Here is a 14,267-nt window from a genome sequence, read left to right as displayed (position 1 = left end):
ATTGGATACGAAAACAGGATCCAACATTCTGCTGCTTACAAGAAACACACCTCAACCACAAAGACAGACATCTACTCAGAGTAAAGGGCTGGGAAAAGGTTTATCAAGCAAACGGACCTAAGAAACAAGCAGGTGTGGCCATACTAATTTCTAAGAAAGTTGACTTCAAACTAAAATCAATCAAAAGAGATGGAGATGGACATTTTTTACTCATAACAGGAACAATTCACCAGGATGAAGTCTCAATCCTGAATATCTATGCCCCTAATATAAAAGCACCCACTTATGTAAAAGAAACGTTACTAAAACTCAAGGCAGTCATCAAACCACACACACTAATAGTAGGAGATTTCAACACTCCTCTCTCACCAATGGACAGGTCAATCAGACAGAAACCTAACAGAGAAATAAGAGGATTAAGGGAGGTAATGAATCAAATGGACTTAACAGACATCTATAGAACATTCCACTCAAATAAGAAAGAATATACCTTCTTCTCTGCAGCTCATGGAACCTTCTCGAAAATAGACCACATACTCGGTAACAAAGCAAACTTACACAGTTACAAAAAAATATCGGTAACCACCTGTGTCTTATCAGATCACCATGGATTAAAGTTAGAATTCAACAACAATGCTATCCCCAGAAAGCCTATGAACTCATGGAAATTGGACAGTCAACTACTGAACCACACCTGGATCAAGGAAGAAATAAAGAAAGAAATTAAAGTCTTTCTTGAATTCAATGAAAACGAAGACTCATCATACTCAAACCTATGGGACACTATGAAAGCAGTGCTAAGAGGAAAGTTCATAGCATTAAGTGCCCACATAAAGAAAACGGAGAAAGCACACATTGGAGACCTAATAGCCCACCTTAAAGCTTTAGAAAGAAAAGAAGCAGACTCACCTAGGAGAAGTAGAAGACTGGAAATAATCAAATTGAGGGCTGAAATCAACAAAATAGAAACACAGAAAACAATCCAAAGAATCAATGAAACAAAAAGCTGGTTCTTGGAGAAAATCAATAAGATTGATAAACCCCTATCCAAACTAATCAAACGGCGGAGAGAGAATACGCAAATTAACAAAATCAGAAACGAAAAGGGAGACATAACCACAGACACAGACGAAATTCAGAGAATCATTAGATCTTACTACAAAAACCTGTATGCCACAAAATTGGAAAATGTAAAAGAAATGGACACTTTTTTAGATAAGTACCATATACCAAAGTTAAACCAGGACCAGGTGAACAATCTAAATAGACCCGTTAGTCGCGAAGAATTAGAAGTTGTTATAAAAAACCTTCCCACCAAAAAAAGCCCAGGTCCAGACGGCTTTAATGCAGAATTCTACCAGAACTTCCAAGAAGACCTAATACCTATACTCCTTAATGTATTTCACAATATTGAAACAGAGAAGTCATTGCCAAATTCCTTTTATGAAGCTGAAGTTACTCTGTTACCAAAACCACACAAAGACACAACCAAGAAAGAGAACTACAGGCCAATCTCACTCATGAACATCGACGCAAAAATACTCAATAAAATACTGGCAAACCGAATCCAAGAACACATTAGAAAAATTATCCATTATGATCAAGTAGGCTTCATCCCAGAGATGCAGGGCTGGTTCAACATACGAAAATCTATCAATGTAATCCATCATATAAATAATCTGAAAGAAAAAAACCATATGATCATTTCATTAGATGCGGAAAAAGCATTTGACAAAATTCAACATCCCTTTATGATAAAGGTCTTAGAGAGATTAGGAATACAAGGGTCGTTCCTAAATATAATAAAAGCTATTTATAGCAAGCCGTCAGCTAACATCAAATTAAATGGAGAGAAACTCAAAGCTATTCCACTAAAATCAGGAACACGACAAGGTTGTCCACTCTCTCCATACCTCTTTAATATAGTGCTTGAAATTCTAGCAATAGCAATAAGACAACATAAGGGGATCAAAGGGATTCAAATCGGAAAGGAAGAAGTTAAACTTTCATTATTTGCAGACGATATGATAGTGTACATAAGCGACCCCAAAAACTCCAGCAAAGAACTCCTTCAGCTGATAAACACCTTTAGTAGCGTTGCAGGATACAAGATCAATTCCAAAAAATCAGTTGCCCTCCTATACACAAAGGATAAGGAAGCAGAGATGGAAATCAGAGAAGCATCACCCTTCACGATAGCCACAAATAGCATAAAATATCTTGGGGTAACCCTAACCAAGGAAGTAAAGGATCTATTTGACAAGAACTTTAAGTCAATGAAGAAAGAAATTGAGGAGGATACCAGAAAATGGAAGGATCTCCCTTGCTCTTGGATAGGGAGGATCAACATAGTAAAAATGGCAATTCTACCAAGGGCAATTTATAGATTCAATGCAATCCCCATTAAAATCCCATCAAAATTCTTCACAGATCTTGAGAGGACAATAATCAACTTTATATGGAGAAACAAAAAACCCAGGATAGCCAAAACAATCTTATATAATAAAGGATCGTCTGGAGGCATTACCATCCCTGACCTCAAACTCTATTACAGAGCCTCAGTATTGAAAACAGCTTGGTATTGGCATAAAAACAGAGAAGTCGATCAATGGAACCGAGTAGAAGACCCTGATTTTAACCCACAAACTTATGAACACCTAATTTTTGATAAAGGAGCTAAAAGTATTCAATGGAAAAAAGAGAGCATCTTCAACAAATGGTGCTGGCAGAACTGGTTGTCAACGTGTAGAAGAATGAAAATAGATCCATATCTATCACCATGCACAAAACTCAAGTCCAAATGGATTAAAGACCTCAATATTAGTCTGAACACACTGAACCTGATAGAAGAAAAAGTTGGAAGTACTCTACAACATATGGGTACAGGAGATCACTTCCTACGTTTATCCCCAGCAGCACAGACATTAAGGGCAACATTGAATAAATGGGACCTCCTGAAACTGAGTAGCTTCTGTAAAGCAAAGGACACTGTCACTAAGACAAAAAGGCAACCCACTGACTGGGAGAAGATCTTCACCAACCCTGCAACAGACAAAGGTCTGATCACCAAAATATATAAAGAACTCAAGAAACTAAACTTTAAAATGCTAATGAACCCAATAAAAAAATGGGGCACTGATCTGAACAGAGAATTCTCAACAGAAGAAATTCAAATGGCCAAAAGACACCTAAGGTCATGCTCAACCTCCTTAGCGATAAGGGAAATGCAAATTAAAACAACTTTGAGATACCATCTTACACCTGTCAGAATGGCTAAAATCAAAAACACCAATGATAGCCTTTGCTGGAGAGGTTGTGGAGAAAGAGGCACACTCATTCATTGCTGGTGGGAATGCAAACTTGTGCAACCACTTTGGAAATCAGTGTGGCGATTTCTCAGGAAATTAGGGATCAACCTACCCCAAGATCCAGTAATACCACTATTGGGAATATACCCAAGAGATGCCACATCAAATGACAAAAGTATCTGTTCAACTATGTTCATAGCAGCATTGTTTGTAATAGCCAAAACCTGGAAACAACCTAGATGCCCTTCAATGGAGGAATGGATGAAGAAAGTGTGGAATATATACATATTAGAGTACTACTCAGCAGTAAAAAACAATGACTTCTCGAATTTTGCGTGCAAATGGATGGAAATAGAAAACACTATCCTGAGTGAGGTATCCCAGACCCAAAAAGAGGAACATGGGATGTACTCACTCATAATCGGTTTCTAGCCATAAGTAAAAGACATTAAGCATATAATGTGCGATCCTATAGAAGTTAAATAAGAAAGTGAACCCAAAGAAAATCATATAGTCATCCGCATGGAGAGGGGGAAGTAGACAAGATTGCAGGGCAAAAAATGGGAACTTGCGGGTGAGGTGGCATGGGGCAAAGGGGAAATGGGATGAGAAATATGAGAAGGGGAGGATGGGAGGAGCTCGGGGGATTGGGATGGTTGGGATATAGGAAGGATGGATACGGGAGCAGCGAAGTATATATCCTATCTAAGGGAGCCATCTTAGGGTTGGCAAGAGACTTGACTCTAGAGGGGTTCGCAGGTGTCCAGGAATATGTCCCCAGCTGGTACCTTGGGCAACTAAGGAGAGGGAACCTGAAATGACCCTATCCTATACTGATGAATATCTTGCATATCACCTTAGAACCTTCATCCGGTGATGGATCAAGGTAGAGACAGAGTCTCAATTTGGAGCAACGGTCTGAGCTCTTAAGGTCCAAATGAGGAGCAGAAGGAGGGAGAACAAGAGCAAAAAATCAGGACCACGAGGGATGCACCCACCCACTGTGACAGTGGAACTGATTTATTAGGAGCCCACCAAGGCCAGCTGGTCTGGGACTGAATAAGCATGGGTTGATTCCGGACTCTCTGAGCATGGCGGTCAACGAAGACTGATGAGAAGCCAAGGACAATGGCACTAGGTTTCAATCCTAATACATGAACTGGCTTTGTGGGAGCTTAGCCTGTTTAGAAGCTCACCTTCCTGGACGTAGATAGAAGACCTTCGTCTTCCCGCAGGGCAGAGAATTTGGACTGCTCTTCAGTATCGAGAGGGAGGGGGAATGGTGTGGGGGGAGGAGAAGAGGAGTGGGGATAGGGGGAGGGGAGTGGGGGGAGGGGGCAATATTTGGGAGGAGGGGAGGGAAATGGGAAACGGGGAGCAGGTGGAAATTTTAATTAAAAAAGAATAAAAAATAAAAAAAAAAAAAAAAAAAAAAAAAAAAAAAAAAAAAAATAAAAACATCAGTGAAATAAACATGGAGACGAAGGCGGGGGGGGGGTGTGCGGAGGGGGTCAGGATGTCCCATCACTCCCTGTCCCCTGCTCACATCATGTCCCACACCCGCCGCATCCGACTTCCCAACAGCGGTCCTTCAGGTTCCCATTAGATATTGTCCCTTTCAAACTCTTCAGGCATATTCCACTATGAATCTCATCGTGTGGCTCAAGAATTCGCCCCTGTATTAAGGTCAAGGGGTCGGTTTCCACTTATTTTCTCAACAGTGTTAGCTTATGATCACTGATAGTTTTCAGATTTGTGAAAGAGAGTGCTGACCAAAGCCACAAAAGCAAGCACTCTTGTGTACACCACCGTGAGGCTGCTTCCTTGTACCAAGTTACTTATTCCTAAAAGTATCCCATACCAATATACTGCCTTGGGTAATTTTTTGTTTTGTTTTGGTTTGGTTTTTTTGCTTTTGTTTTTCAAGACAGAGTTCCTCTGTTGCTTTGAAATCTGTCCTGGAACTAGCTTTTGTAGACCAGGCTGGCCTCGAACTCATAGAGATCCACCTGGCTCTGCCTCCCGAGTGCTGGGATTGAAGGCGTGCGCCACCACCAAGCTGCCTTGGGTAATTTTTAACGACTGTTTTAGGAGGCCTCATGTCCATGTCCCTTACCGCACTCACCAGTGTTTGCTAGTTCCCACACCCTAATCAGCTCAGGATTCTTCTTCAGAGATGCAAAATATTCTTTCAGGTAAAACCTGATTTTCATTTGCTAGTCTCTAACAAATATCACATTTACACTATATGCAACACAGGACATAATTAAATGTTTTAAGAGAAAGCATTAAAAACTATCATTCTACATCCAGAGATGCTTGGAATTAATGAAAGAAGAGCGGTCCCTGGGACTGGCCGACTGAGGTGTCGGTACCTTATCCCGCGCTTGACTGAGTTCCCATTGGGTCATATACATAGTAATGCTTTCGGGAACTCATGTATAAAAATTACTACTCGTTCCTCTAGTAATTGAATTTTCACTAAATTTAAGCTTACAGAATGGACAAGGCCATATTTCAAGGCAGTCCTACTTGAATCCTTGGAAATAATTTATTTGAAACTCTGGAGCCGAGAATATTTCTCTGAACCTGCAGCCAAGAGCCAGTGCTGCGCCTACCCTTCCCTTCAGATATGGCCTTCTTGAGGGGCAGCGCTTGGGAAGTGAAACACCTGTCTGGTGCCACCATGTCTGCCCACCGTAGCGTCAGATTTCAGACTGGAGTACGTAATGTTTTCCGACGTGGGGCTACCTGCTGATTAGCTTCTTTCACAGCCCCACCGCAGTGGGCTCACTCCTGTTGAGGAGAGAGTCTATGGGAACTCACTCTGTCTCACTCAGTTCCTCTGCCTCCTAGTCCAGTCCACATCCTTGATGTCGGTCACCAGAGGCATCTCTTTCCCAAAGCCCCGGTTTCTCGTTTGTGCTTCCCGAGACCCCACAATTCTTGGAGTTTGTTTTTGATACAAGAAGATGACTTGTGCAGAATTTTAAACCTAGGCGTCCCTCAGTACGTTTTGTTGTCGCATTGCCTGGGGACTGTTCTTTACTGTACAGTCCATGGGAAAGGGATCTAATATCATCTTGGATCTCACCCCCTCATAAATGAGATTCAAGATGGCCTCATTTTTTACTCCTTGAAGGGTGTAAATGTATATGTTTTCAGAAGTAGTCAGTCAGAGCAAAGTCAACTGGTAAGTGGATAGGACAAGTGCCGTGGTCCGACGCTGCCGTCTTAGCCTCACGCTCTCCTAGAGAGCTCTTCTAACACAATGCTTGCAGGCCACCTTCATCCTAGCTTTAGCACCTCCTTCTCTTCTGTGAGGGGTTTGCAATGTTATTGGAATAAATGTAGTTATCACTCTATCATTGTGAGAATGTTCTGGATTGTTCCTTGCCCATCTTCAATCAGCAGCTACCTGTATCCTCCTTGTCCATAGTCAGAAGGAACTGTTTTGGTGGCTAGAGGTGATGAATCCACTCTGCCAGCCCAGGCTTCCACTTCTATGTGCCTCTCCCCGATGGTGGAGGTTGGGAGCTGGTGGGATGTTCTGGAGCCAGCTTTGTCACTAGTGTAGGATATTCTATATTCATTTTTCTCATAATAGTACAGTGTTTGCAGATTGTATATATATCATAGTTCTATGGGCCACAGATAAGAAAGTGAACCAGGCAACCTGGCCTCCTGTCCAGTTTGCTTCTTGGCGGATAGGAGAGACAAGTTAATGCTTTTGTTTGCCTTTGGGATTTGGGGCTTGTTTTTATATCCCCCCCCACATGAACCATAAGCTTCTAACACGCTGCACTAGTGATTAACACTAAACTAAACCCCATCCTAGACAAAAATTTGCACATACGATTACAAACCGTTGGGCACAGATGTGTAGGAGGCTTGAGCAATGGCTATATTGGCTTCTTAGGTTGTCCACAGGCCACATAACCATGCCGTCCAAGTCTGGTCTGCATTCCATGACCTTGTTAACCATCACAAACCACCTGGAAAAGAGTCAACAGAGGCAGTAATAAAGATGATAGAATGTTCTAGATATGTTTGGCTTTCATTGCTGGTGGAACAGCGGTGTGACCTCACATCTGGGAAGAAATAGAGCTCTACTATTATATCAAAATCGGGCTGGGTTGGAGTTCTCAAAGCCAGCCCAGCTTTCGTAAGTCACACCCTGGCTGTGCGGTTGTTGAACTACATGAATCACGAGCTGTTTAAAATCAATACTTGGGCTGTGAGTGGGTCCAGAGTTTTTAAAAATGAATACCTTCCGTGACACGTGAATCAATAGATTTTGTGATTAATAATCTGCTGAATGCCACCAGCTCTGACCTCAGACATGTATAAATGTGTGTGCTTCGGGTGTGTGTTTTTCTGAGTCACAGCAAAGCGAAGCAAAGAAATCCCGAGAATCAAGTGACCGACTTGGTCATCTCCGTAGCAGGCCAGGACAGGTGCAAAACCAAGCCATGAAGTTTCGGAGTTAGTGAGCTACGTGAAATCGCTGGGGCTTTGGCAAATATCCAGACAGCATCTTCATCCAAAATCTTATACTAATTATATATCAATCAAATGAATTATAGACAGCTAAGTGAAAAAAATGTGAAAAAGAAAACAAAAACCTTGCTACTGTAGCTAGCACATCCAAGTTCAAAGAACTGTCCTTTTTTTGCGTTAGATATTAGAACAAATTTCACCCAGAGCAATGGCTCTTATTAGTGTGTCGTCATCAGCCCAAATGTGACACACTGCTGAGTTTACTATTACACACTCCAATCAAACACACCTCAGAGTGCGACTTTATTTAGAAATAAGTCTTGTATGGGTATTATAATTAGTATAATGAATACATGTATCATAATTAGGTTGTCATCATCAGTATGTGTTGGGCCCTGACCTAGTAGCTCGTGACCTTACAAGAAGAGGGAATTTTGTTCCAAATACAGGAGACCGTCTTGTGATATCTGACGGTTGTCAGAAGCACAAGCCAAGGAATACCAAAGACCTTTTCCCTGCTAAAGTCTACCACAGAGGGGTAGGCAGAGTCCTCCTGATTTCTAAAGGAGCTTCCCACTACTGCACTGATTTAAGACACCCAGCCTCCAAATCTGTAGGAGCACATTCATTTGGTTAAGATGTTTGTCATACAGGCCTAGAAAACTACAGCAGTATCCATACTAATAAAGAAGCCAAATATGCAAAGAACATTCAACATTTGGAGCCACTATGCATTTAGCCAAAGTGACTTTGTTTTGGTGTTATGTAAAATAACTATAGATATTAGTATAGTATTTAAAAATATTTTACTACTTATGGGATCCCTAGGGTTAAGATATGTAACTGAATTGCATGTGGGTGTTAGTCTAGCAAGAATTAAAAACCAACCACACAGATACATCAGTTAAAATTAGAGGAGGTTCCCTTCCAGCCTCCTGGTCTTGAGGGACTGCCCACAGGAAACAAATGGAGTCCCTGACATAATCAGGAAGCAGGAATCGTGTGGATCCCTGTGAAAAGTGAACAGTCGCATTTAACACATTTAAGACGATGGTGCGCATTAGACAGCTCTCCCAAAGTGACTAAGATATTTGACCTCAGCACAGTGAAATTTGTGTCACTCTGTAGCAGACATGAATGCCAAATGAAGGAGACTAATGAAGACAGCCATGTTCTGTGTTGGTTAGACCGACAGTCTTCAAACTCCATGGAATCCCCCACTTGTTTCAATTTTCATCTGAGTTTTGCTTTTTTTGAACGAAGATGTGGCCTCACATTCCCTGACAATTTGTTCATAACGGTGGTGACAATGTGACACTCTTCAGTGTGTCACAGAAATACATGATGACACAAGAATATAAATGCAAACATGCGAAAATGAAATCCCTCAGGTGGTTATTAAGTTTTGGTGCTGTGTAATTAAGCTGGTTTTTTTCAAATGTTATCCTTTGCCGGTATCTAATTAGCAGATCCATCTGCTGACGGAGCAGTGGCCCATCTGCCTGGGATGTTGTTCTCTTCATTGTTATGAAAAGCATCCGCCACTGCTAGTCCCCATCTAATTAACTTCTCTGCCTGTGCAATGTGATAATACACATTTCTGTTTATACACTTCCGAGGACTGGGGATTTATGTGTGTGTAACAAGTACATAAAAAGAGGCAATCTTTCTTCTTTCTAACATCTGACTTCCTCTTGAGAACACAGCTTCATTTGTCAGGGCTGAAGCATGTCCCTCTGCCCAGTCTACTGTGAAACAGTGGGAAGTTCCTTCCATCCTCAGGTTACTTTAGTTGAACAGTCGTGTTCTGTTGTTCTGGATGCTTCTTTATGGGTGGGACTGTTACACTGTGACTTGCCAAAGAGGAAGAATGTCCAACCATGTCAATGAACTTGACCTGTGCCACCTTGAAGCTACCGTACCAGAAAAAGGGTCCACTTGCTGCTGCGTGGTCCGATCAGCCATGCAGTAGACTCTTTTATTTCTAGTTCTGAAATGATTTTATTTCAAGATATTGAAAAAATACTTTTAATTCAAATTAATACCTCATGTGACCAAATATTATCTTTCTTGGTCCATCAAATGTTATAGGACAGGAGGTATTCTACTCAGTAGATATTTAATAAATATTAAATGATGAAAGGGCTCTATGTAAAGAGCTACAGCAACACTTTTTAAACCGATTTAGTATCCCAGAAGATACTTATGTGTCTCTATAGAAAAATGGGCTATATGTACAAATCCTTAGTCTTTATAAATGTAGATTGATTTATCTACAAAATCGTTAGTTCACTGATTATTTGAATAAACACTATTATTGTTTTGTTTGCTTCTGACATGTTTAATAAGCTTGAAATGTTGGATAATAAACTATTCATGTTTCTTTTTTATCCTCTAGTAGAAAAGACAAAGGATAACAAAAAGAAAACTTAACTTTTAAAAAAATTTGGGGAAGTAAGACTGAGTTGTACTGAGATTGGAGATGTAAAAACTGCTTTTCATTTGTTTTGACTGACAGAAAAACAGATTTGAGTTGGTTTAAATGTAGCTAGAATGAACATGAAGCTAAGTATATGGAACACTTCCTAAGTCAATTATGGGTTTTGCTCCAAAATAATGATACACATACAAATAGCCAGTCTCAGTGAGGCTGGGTATGGAGCTGGAGTGGAAGGTCTTTCATCAACAAGGATGGGCCCTTACAATAAAGGGCATGAGAACGGAGCTCCAAAGGGAGCTGAACTCCAAGAAAAGAGCAGAACCTTTGAGAAGTCAAATCTAGTGCAGGACAATTCCACTAGCCCCTGTGGCTGTCTGCTGGGGCAGTGCGTTTTCATAGATGCCAGGAGATCCTCAAGGCAAAGTCTATTCTGGAGAATAAAGAGGATGCTGCTAGGTAATCCGGAACTCTTGATTCTCGTGTAAATCTAGAAAAGTCTCTTCCCAACTCCATATCTTATAGAGCTCCGCAGTAGCTGACAATCTGTTTCCCTCACTCTCTTTCCTGGGTAAATCCCCACCATTAGATTATAATTTCCTTCTACCTCTGTTCGTGAATAATAGGAAACTGTAGAAAGCTACACAGTCATGGTTCTCAATTAATTCTGGATTTGAGTATGGCTGCCATGCTGGTGGTACAAAGTTGGAATGAATGCCTCCAGAAGTCATTTCTCTACTTCAAATAAGAGGAAAGTTAGCTATGTACTGGTCTCCTATTGATCCAATAAACTGTGTGAGCAGTTGCTGCTTTTCAGTCTTCTGGACAAAGTAATAAAATATTTATGAAAACTCATTCTCTTTTTTTCCTATTTCTTTTCACTCTTGGTCCTTGGCCAATATTTATCTTGAAAATGTGAAGGCTACTTGAGCAGTAGGTAGAATTGGGCAGCTGTTTGTTTACTGGCAGCAGTGAGATCTAACTTTGATGGCATTTGAATAATATTCTCCCTTAATCCTGGGGCTCACCCTGCTACCCAGACCTCTTATGTTTATTCAGGAGATTATTAATATTTTACTTTGTTCTTGCATTATTGTGCATTGAGTCTCAGGTTTCCCACTTGGCAGGCAAGGGCTCCATCCACAGCTCTCTGTTTTATGGCCTCACTAGGTCACTCACCCAGGCTGAGCATAACTCGTCTACAGCCCAGGCAGACTTCAAACTCATGAGCCTTCCTGTCTAACTTACATCAGCATTTAAGGCATGGGTGTCTCTGTGTGTGCAAATGCATCAGATGGATGCGGGTATGTGTTTGTATACAAATGAATGTGCATGCGTGTGTTTGTGTGTGTGTGTGTGTGTGTGTGTGTGTCAGAGGAGTCAATCTTGGGTATCATTTCTCTTGTGTCACCTACATTGGTGGGTCTTGTTTCTTTTTCATCATGGTCTCTCACTTGTCTGAAACTCACTGATGAGGCTAGACCCATCTGGGTAGAAAGCTCCATGGCCCTTTCTGTCTCCACTTCCTCAGAGCTGGGCTCTCAGGCCTTGATATAGAGCACTTTACTAACATTTTAACTAACAGTGGTTTGACCATATCTTCTCCTGCATTTTGGAGAATTGAAAAACAATTCTCTCTGGTGCACAGGGGGTAGAGGCAGTATTTTTCTGCTTATTATTGTATATTGGATTTAGTTTAGTTTATTATTTGAAATTTTCTGACCTAACAAGGTTGCTCCTCACATGTTTTCCTGACAATAACTTCACTGGTCCATAACTCTGACTCTTCAGAAATCTAATTTTGCTAGTTAGAAAAATATTACAACAAGAAGATATGAAAAAATAGGAGAAATACTTTCTATATAAAATTTCTCACAGCGCAAAATAGTAGAAAAAACAATAGTTCCATGGCTAACCTGGTGTTAAGCAACTTGCAGACACGGCTTGTGAATCGCCTCTGTCTTGGGAACACACCCAATCATCTTACATGTCACAGGGTCTCTTTGCGGCTAGCGGTGCTCATGCATTGGTCAACTTTATCAGCATGGGGTAGATTTGAAAAGCTTGAAGAATATTCAACAGCATGGCTCTAAATAGAGCTAGTGACTGCATGGAGATGGACAGCAGTCACTGTGCTCTGTGCACAAACCCATCAGACCCTTGTTGTCGTGTATAGGGATACCGTGGTAGCTAGAACATGCACAGTCATCCCTGGCACTATCCGTGAGTGTTGATGCATGACACACTGTGATCTAAATGGTTCAGATTTTTTAAGCTGGTTGCTTACGCTGGTTTCCCTCAAGTAATCAATGTTGTGTAACCAGTAACTGTATCTGGATGTCCTGCTGCTTTGACTATGAATGGAAAAGTCTTTTAAATGTCTTAATTTTGAAGTTAAATGTGAGCCCATGACTTGTTATCCTGTATTTGGTGTTAATTCTATACCACTGTGAAGGTGTTGGCACAAAGAAGCGCCAATGATCTAATCTAGCCACTGAGACCTTCCTATTTTCCCTCTTCTGCCAAAGCCCTAAAGTTTTGCTGGTGTTCTCTTTGCAGGCTGTGGAGTGGGAGTGTGATGAAGCTACCAAGAAGGCCTGTTATAGCAAGGGCAAATCGAAGGTAAGGAAAACAGAGGGTACAGGTACCCCACCCTGTGCTGGGAACTGCATATAAAATGTTAGGTTCCTGATAGGAGGAGTCCCTGCAAAGTGGGACACACGTGAAGAGTAAATGTTCCTTGTTTTGACATTCAGTGGGAACTGAGTCACAGCAAACAGTCATTTCACGAAGGATCAGAAAGTAAACTAAGATCTAATGGGTACTGTGAATCATTATATAAGATTCAAAATAAACTAGCTATGATGCTGTTAGAAAAATATAAGAAATAATTTAAAAATAGTATTTAGTTTGCCTCTTCTATATTTTGCAGCTAACTACAGAGAACAGTTATGTCGTTGCATTATCTTGTTCCTACCAAACAAATATTCAACACTTGCCCGATAAAATCACTGCACCAGAATGATACAAGATGCACTCTTGATGGTCTTTGCAAATCCTTGTGATTTGCTCTATCTCCGTCAATGCTGAAATCTACACTCCCAAATTCTCCTTAAAAAAAAAAAACCCACTGAGATTGAGGGTGCATGCTAGTACTCACACACGATGCTTTCAAACAATTTGGGGTTTGCTGCACACACAGGACTTTATCTTTCCAGGAACTCTGTCTTCAGGAAAGGTGAACTTTGTTCCCTGAGGAGTTTCCCTTGCAGCTGCTCTCCAGCGCAGTGAGCCCTGGAAAGTCCGCGTACCAACAGAGGCAGAACACACTGGTAGAAAGAGGAGCGTGTAGACTTTTCTAATGCTGACTGCACTTTGGTCCGTGGGGAAATGTCCATACATGCGGAGGGGCAGAAGGAGCTGGCAGAACAGCATTGGCCTCAGGGCCACGAGCATGCGGGACAATACAGCACACGGAGTGGGCAGGAGCAAGGGGCTCTCAGCTGTGTGTCGATAACAGTGTGACAGTCTGTCTTGCTCCCTGTCCCTTAGGAGAATGGTTCTGAGAATTGGATGACGAAGCAGATCTCAGCAGTGTAGAAGGAGAGAGGTGGTAATATATCATAAGCTTAGCTAAGCTGAAATACACGGCTTCAGAAAGGAAGGGAAGGGTGAGAGAAAGAGGGAGCAAAAGAAGGAAGAGAAGAAGGGGAGGGAGAAGAGGAAAGAATGCAGAAATTGATAGACCTTGTTTACCAAAAGATATTTAATCATCAGAAATACCTCTGAGCTAAATCATTAAAAATTTACGAAACTACACTAGCGGCTCCGGGTTGCAAAGAACCAGAATATGAAATTCTTGCAAATAAATGAGTATATAATGATATAAATAAAAATAGTAGAGAACTCTCTAACTTGCTTGGTGAGTTCTGTAAAACATAGCAAGGTTGGGAGATGTGACTTCTCCGTGGCCGTTGGCTCTCTGGATTTTGCAGCTCAATCATTGGATACATCTGAGCACT

At 41.2% G+C, this 14,267-nt stretch overlaps 1 protein-coding gene across 4 annotated transcripts in view; it reads left to right on the top strand.

The window, feature by feature from the left end:
* Positions 1-14,267, top strand: part of Sema5a (semaphorin 5A) — a 432,689-nt gene that overhangs the window by 276,582 nt on the left and 141,840 nt on the right. For all 4 annotated transcript variants that reach the window (XM_057789435.1, XM_057789432.1, XM_057789434.1 and 1 more), the window contains one exon: positions 12,805-12,867. In XM_057789435.1, the coding sequence (XP_057645418.1) occupies positions 12,805-12,867 (63 nt within the window). The remainder of the gene's footprint in view (positions 1-12,804; positions 12,868-14,267) is intronic.

Source organism: Chionomys nivalis, chromosome 15 (assembly GCF_950005125.1).
Source record: "Chionomys nivalis chromosome 15, mChiNiv1.1, whole genome shotgun sequence".
Classification (NCBI taxonomy): domain Eukaryota; kingdom Metazoa; phylum Chordata; class Mammalia; order Rodentia; family Cricetidae; genus Chionomys; species Chionomys nivalis.
The sequence above is the reverse complement of the archived record's forward strand: the minus strand, read 5'-3'. Positions and strand labels throughout refer to the sequence as shown.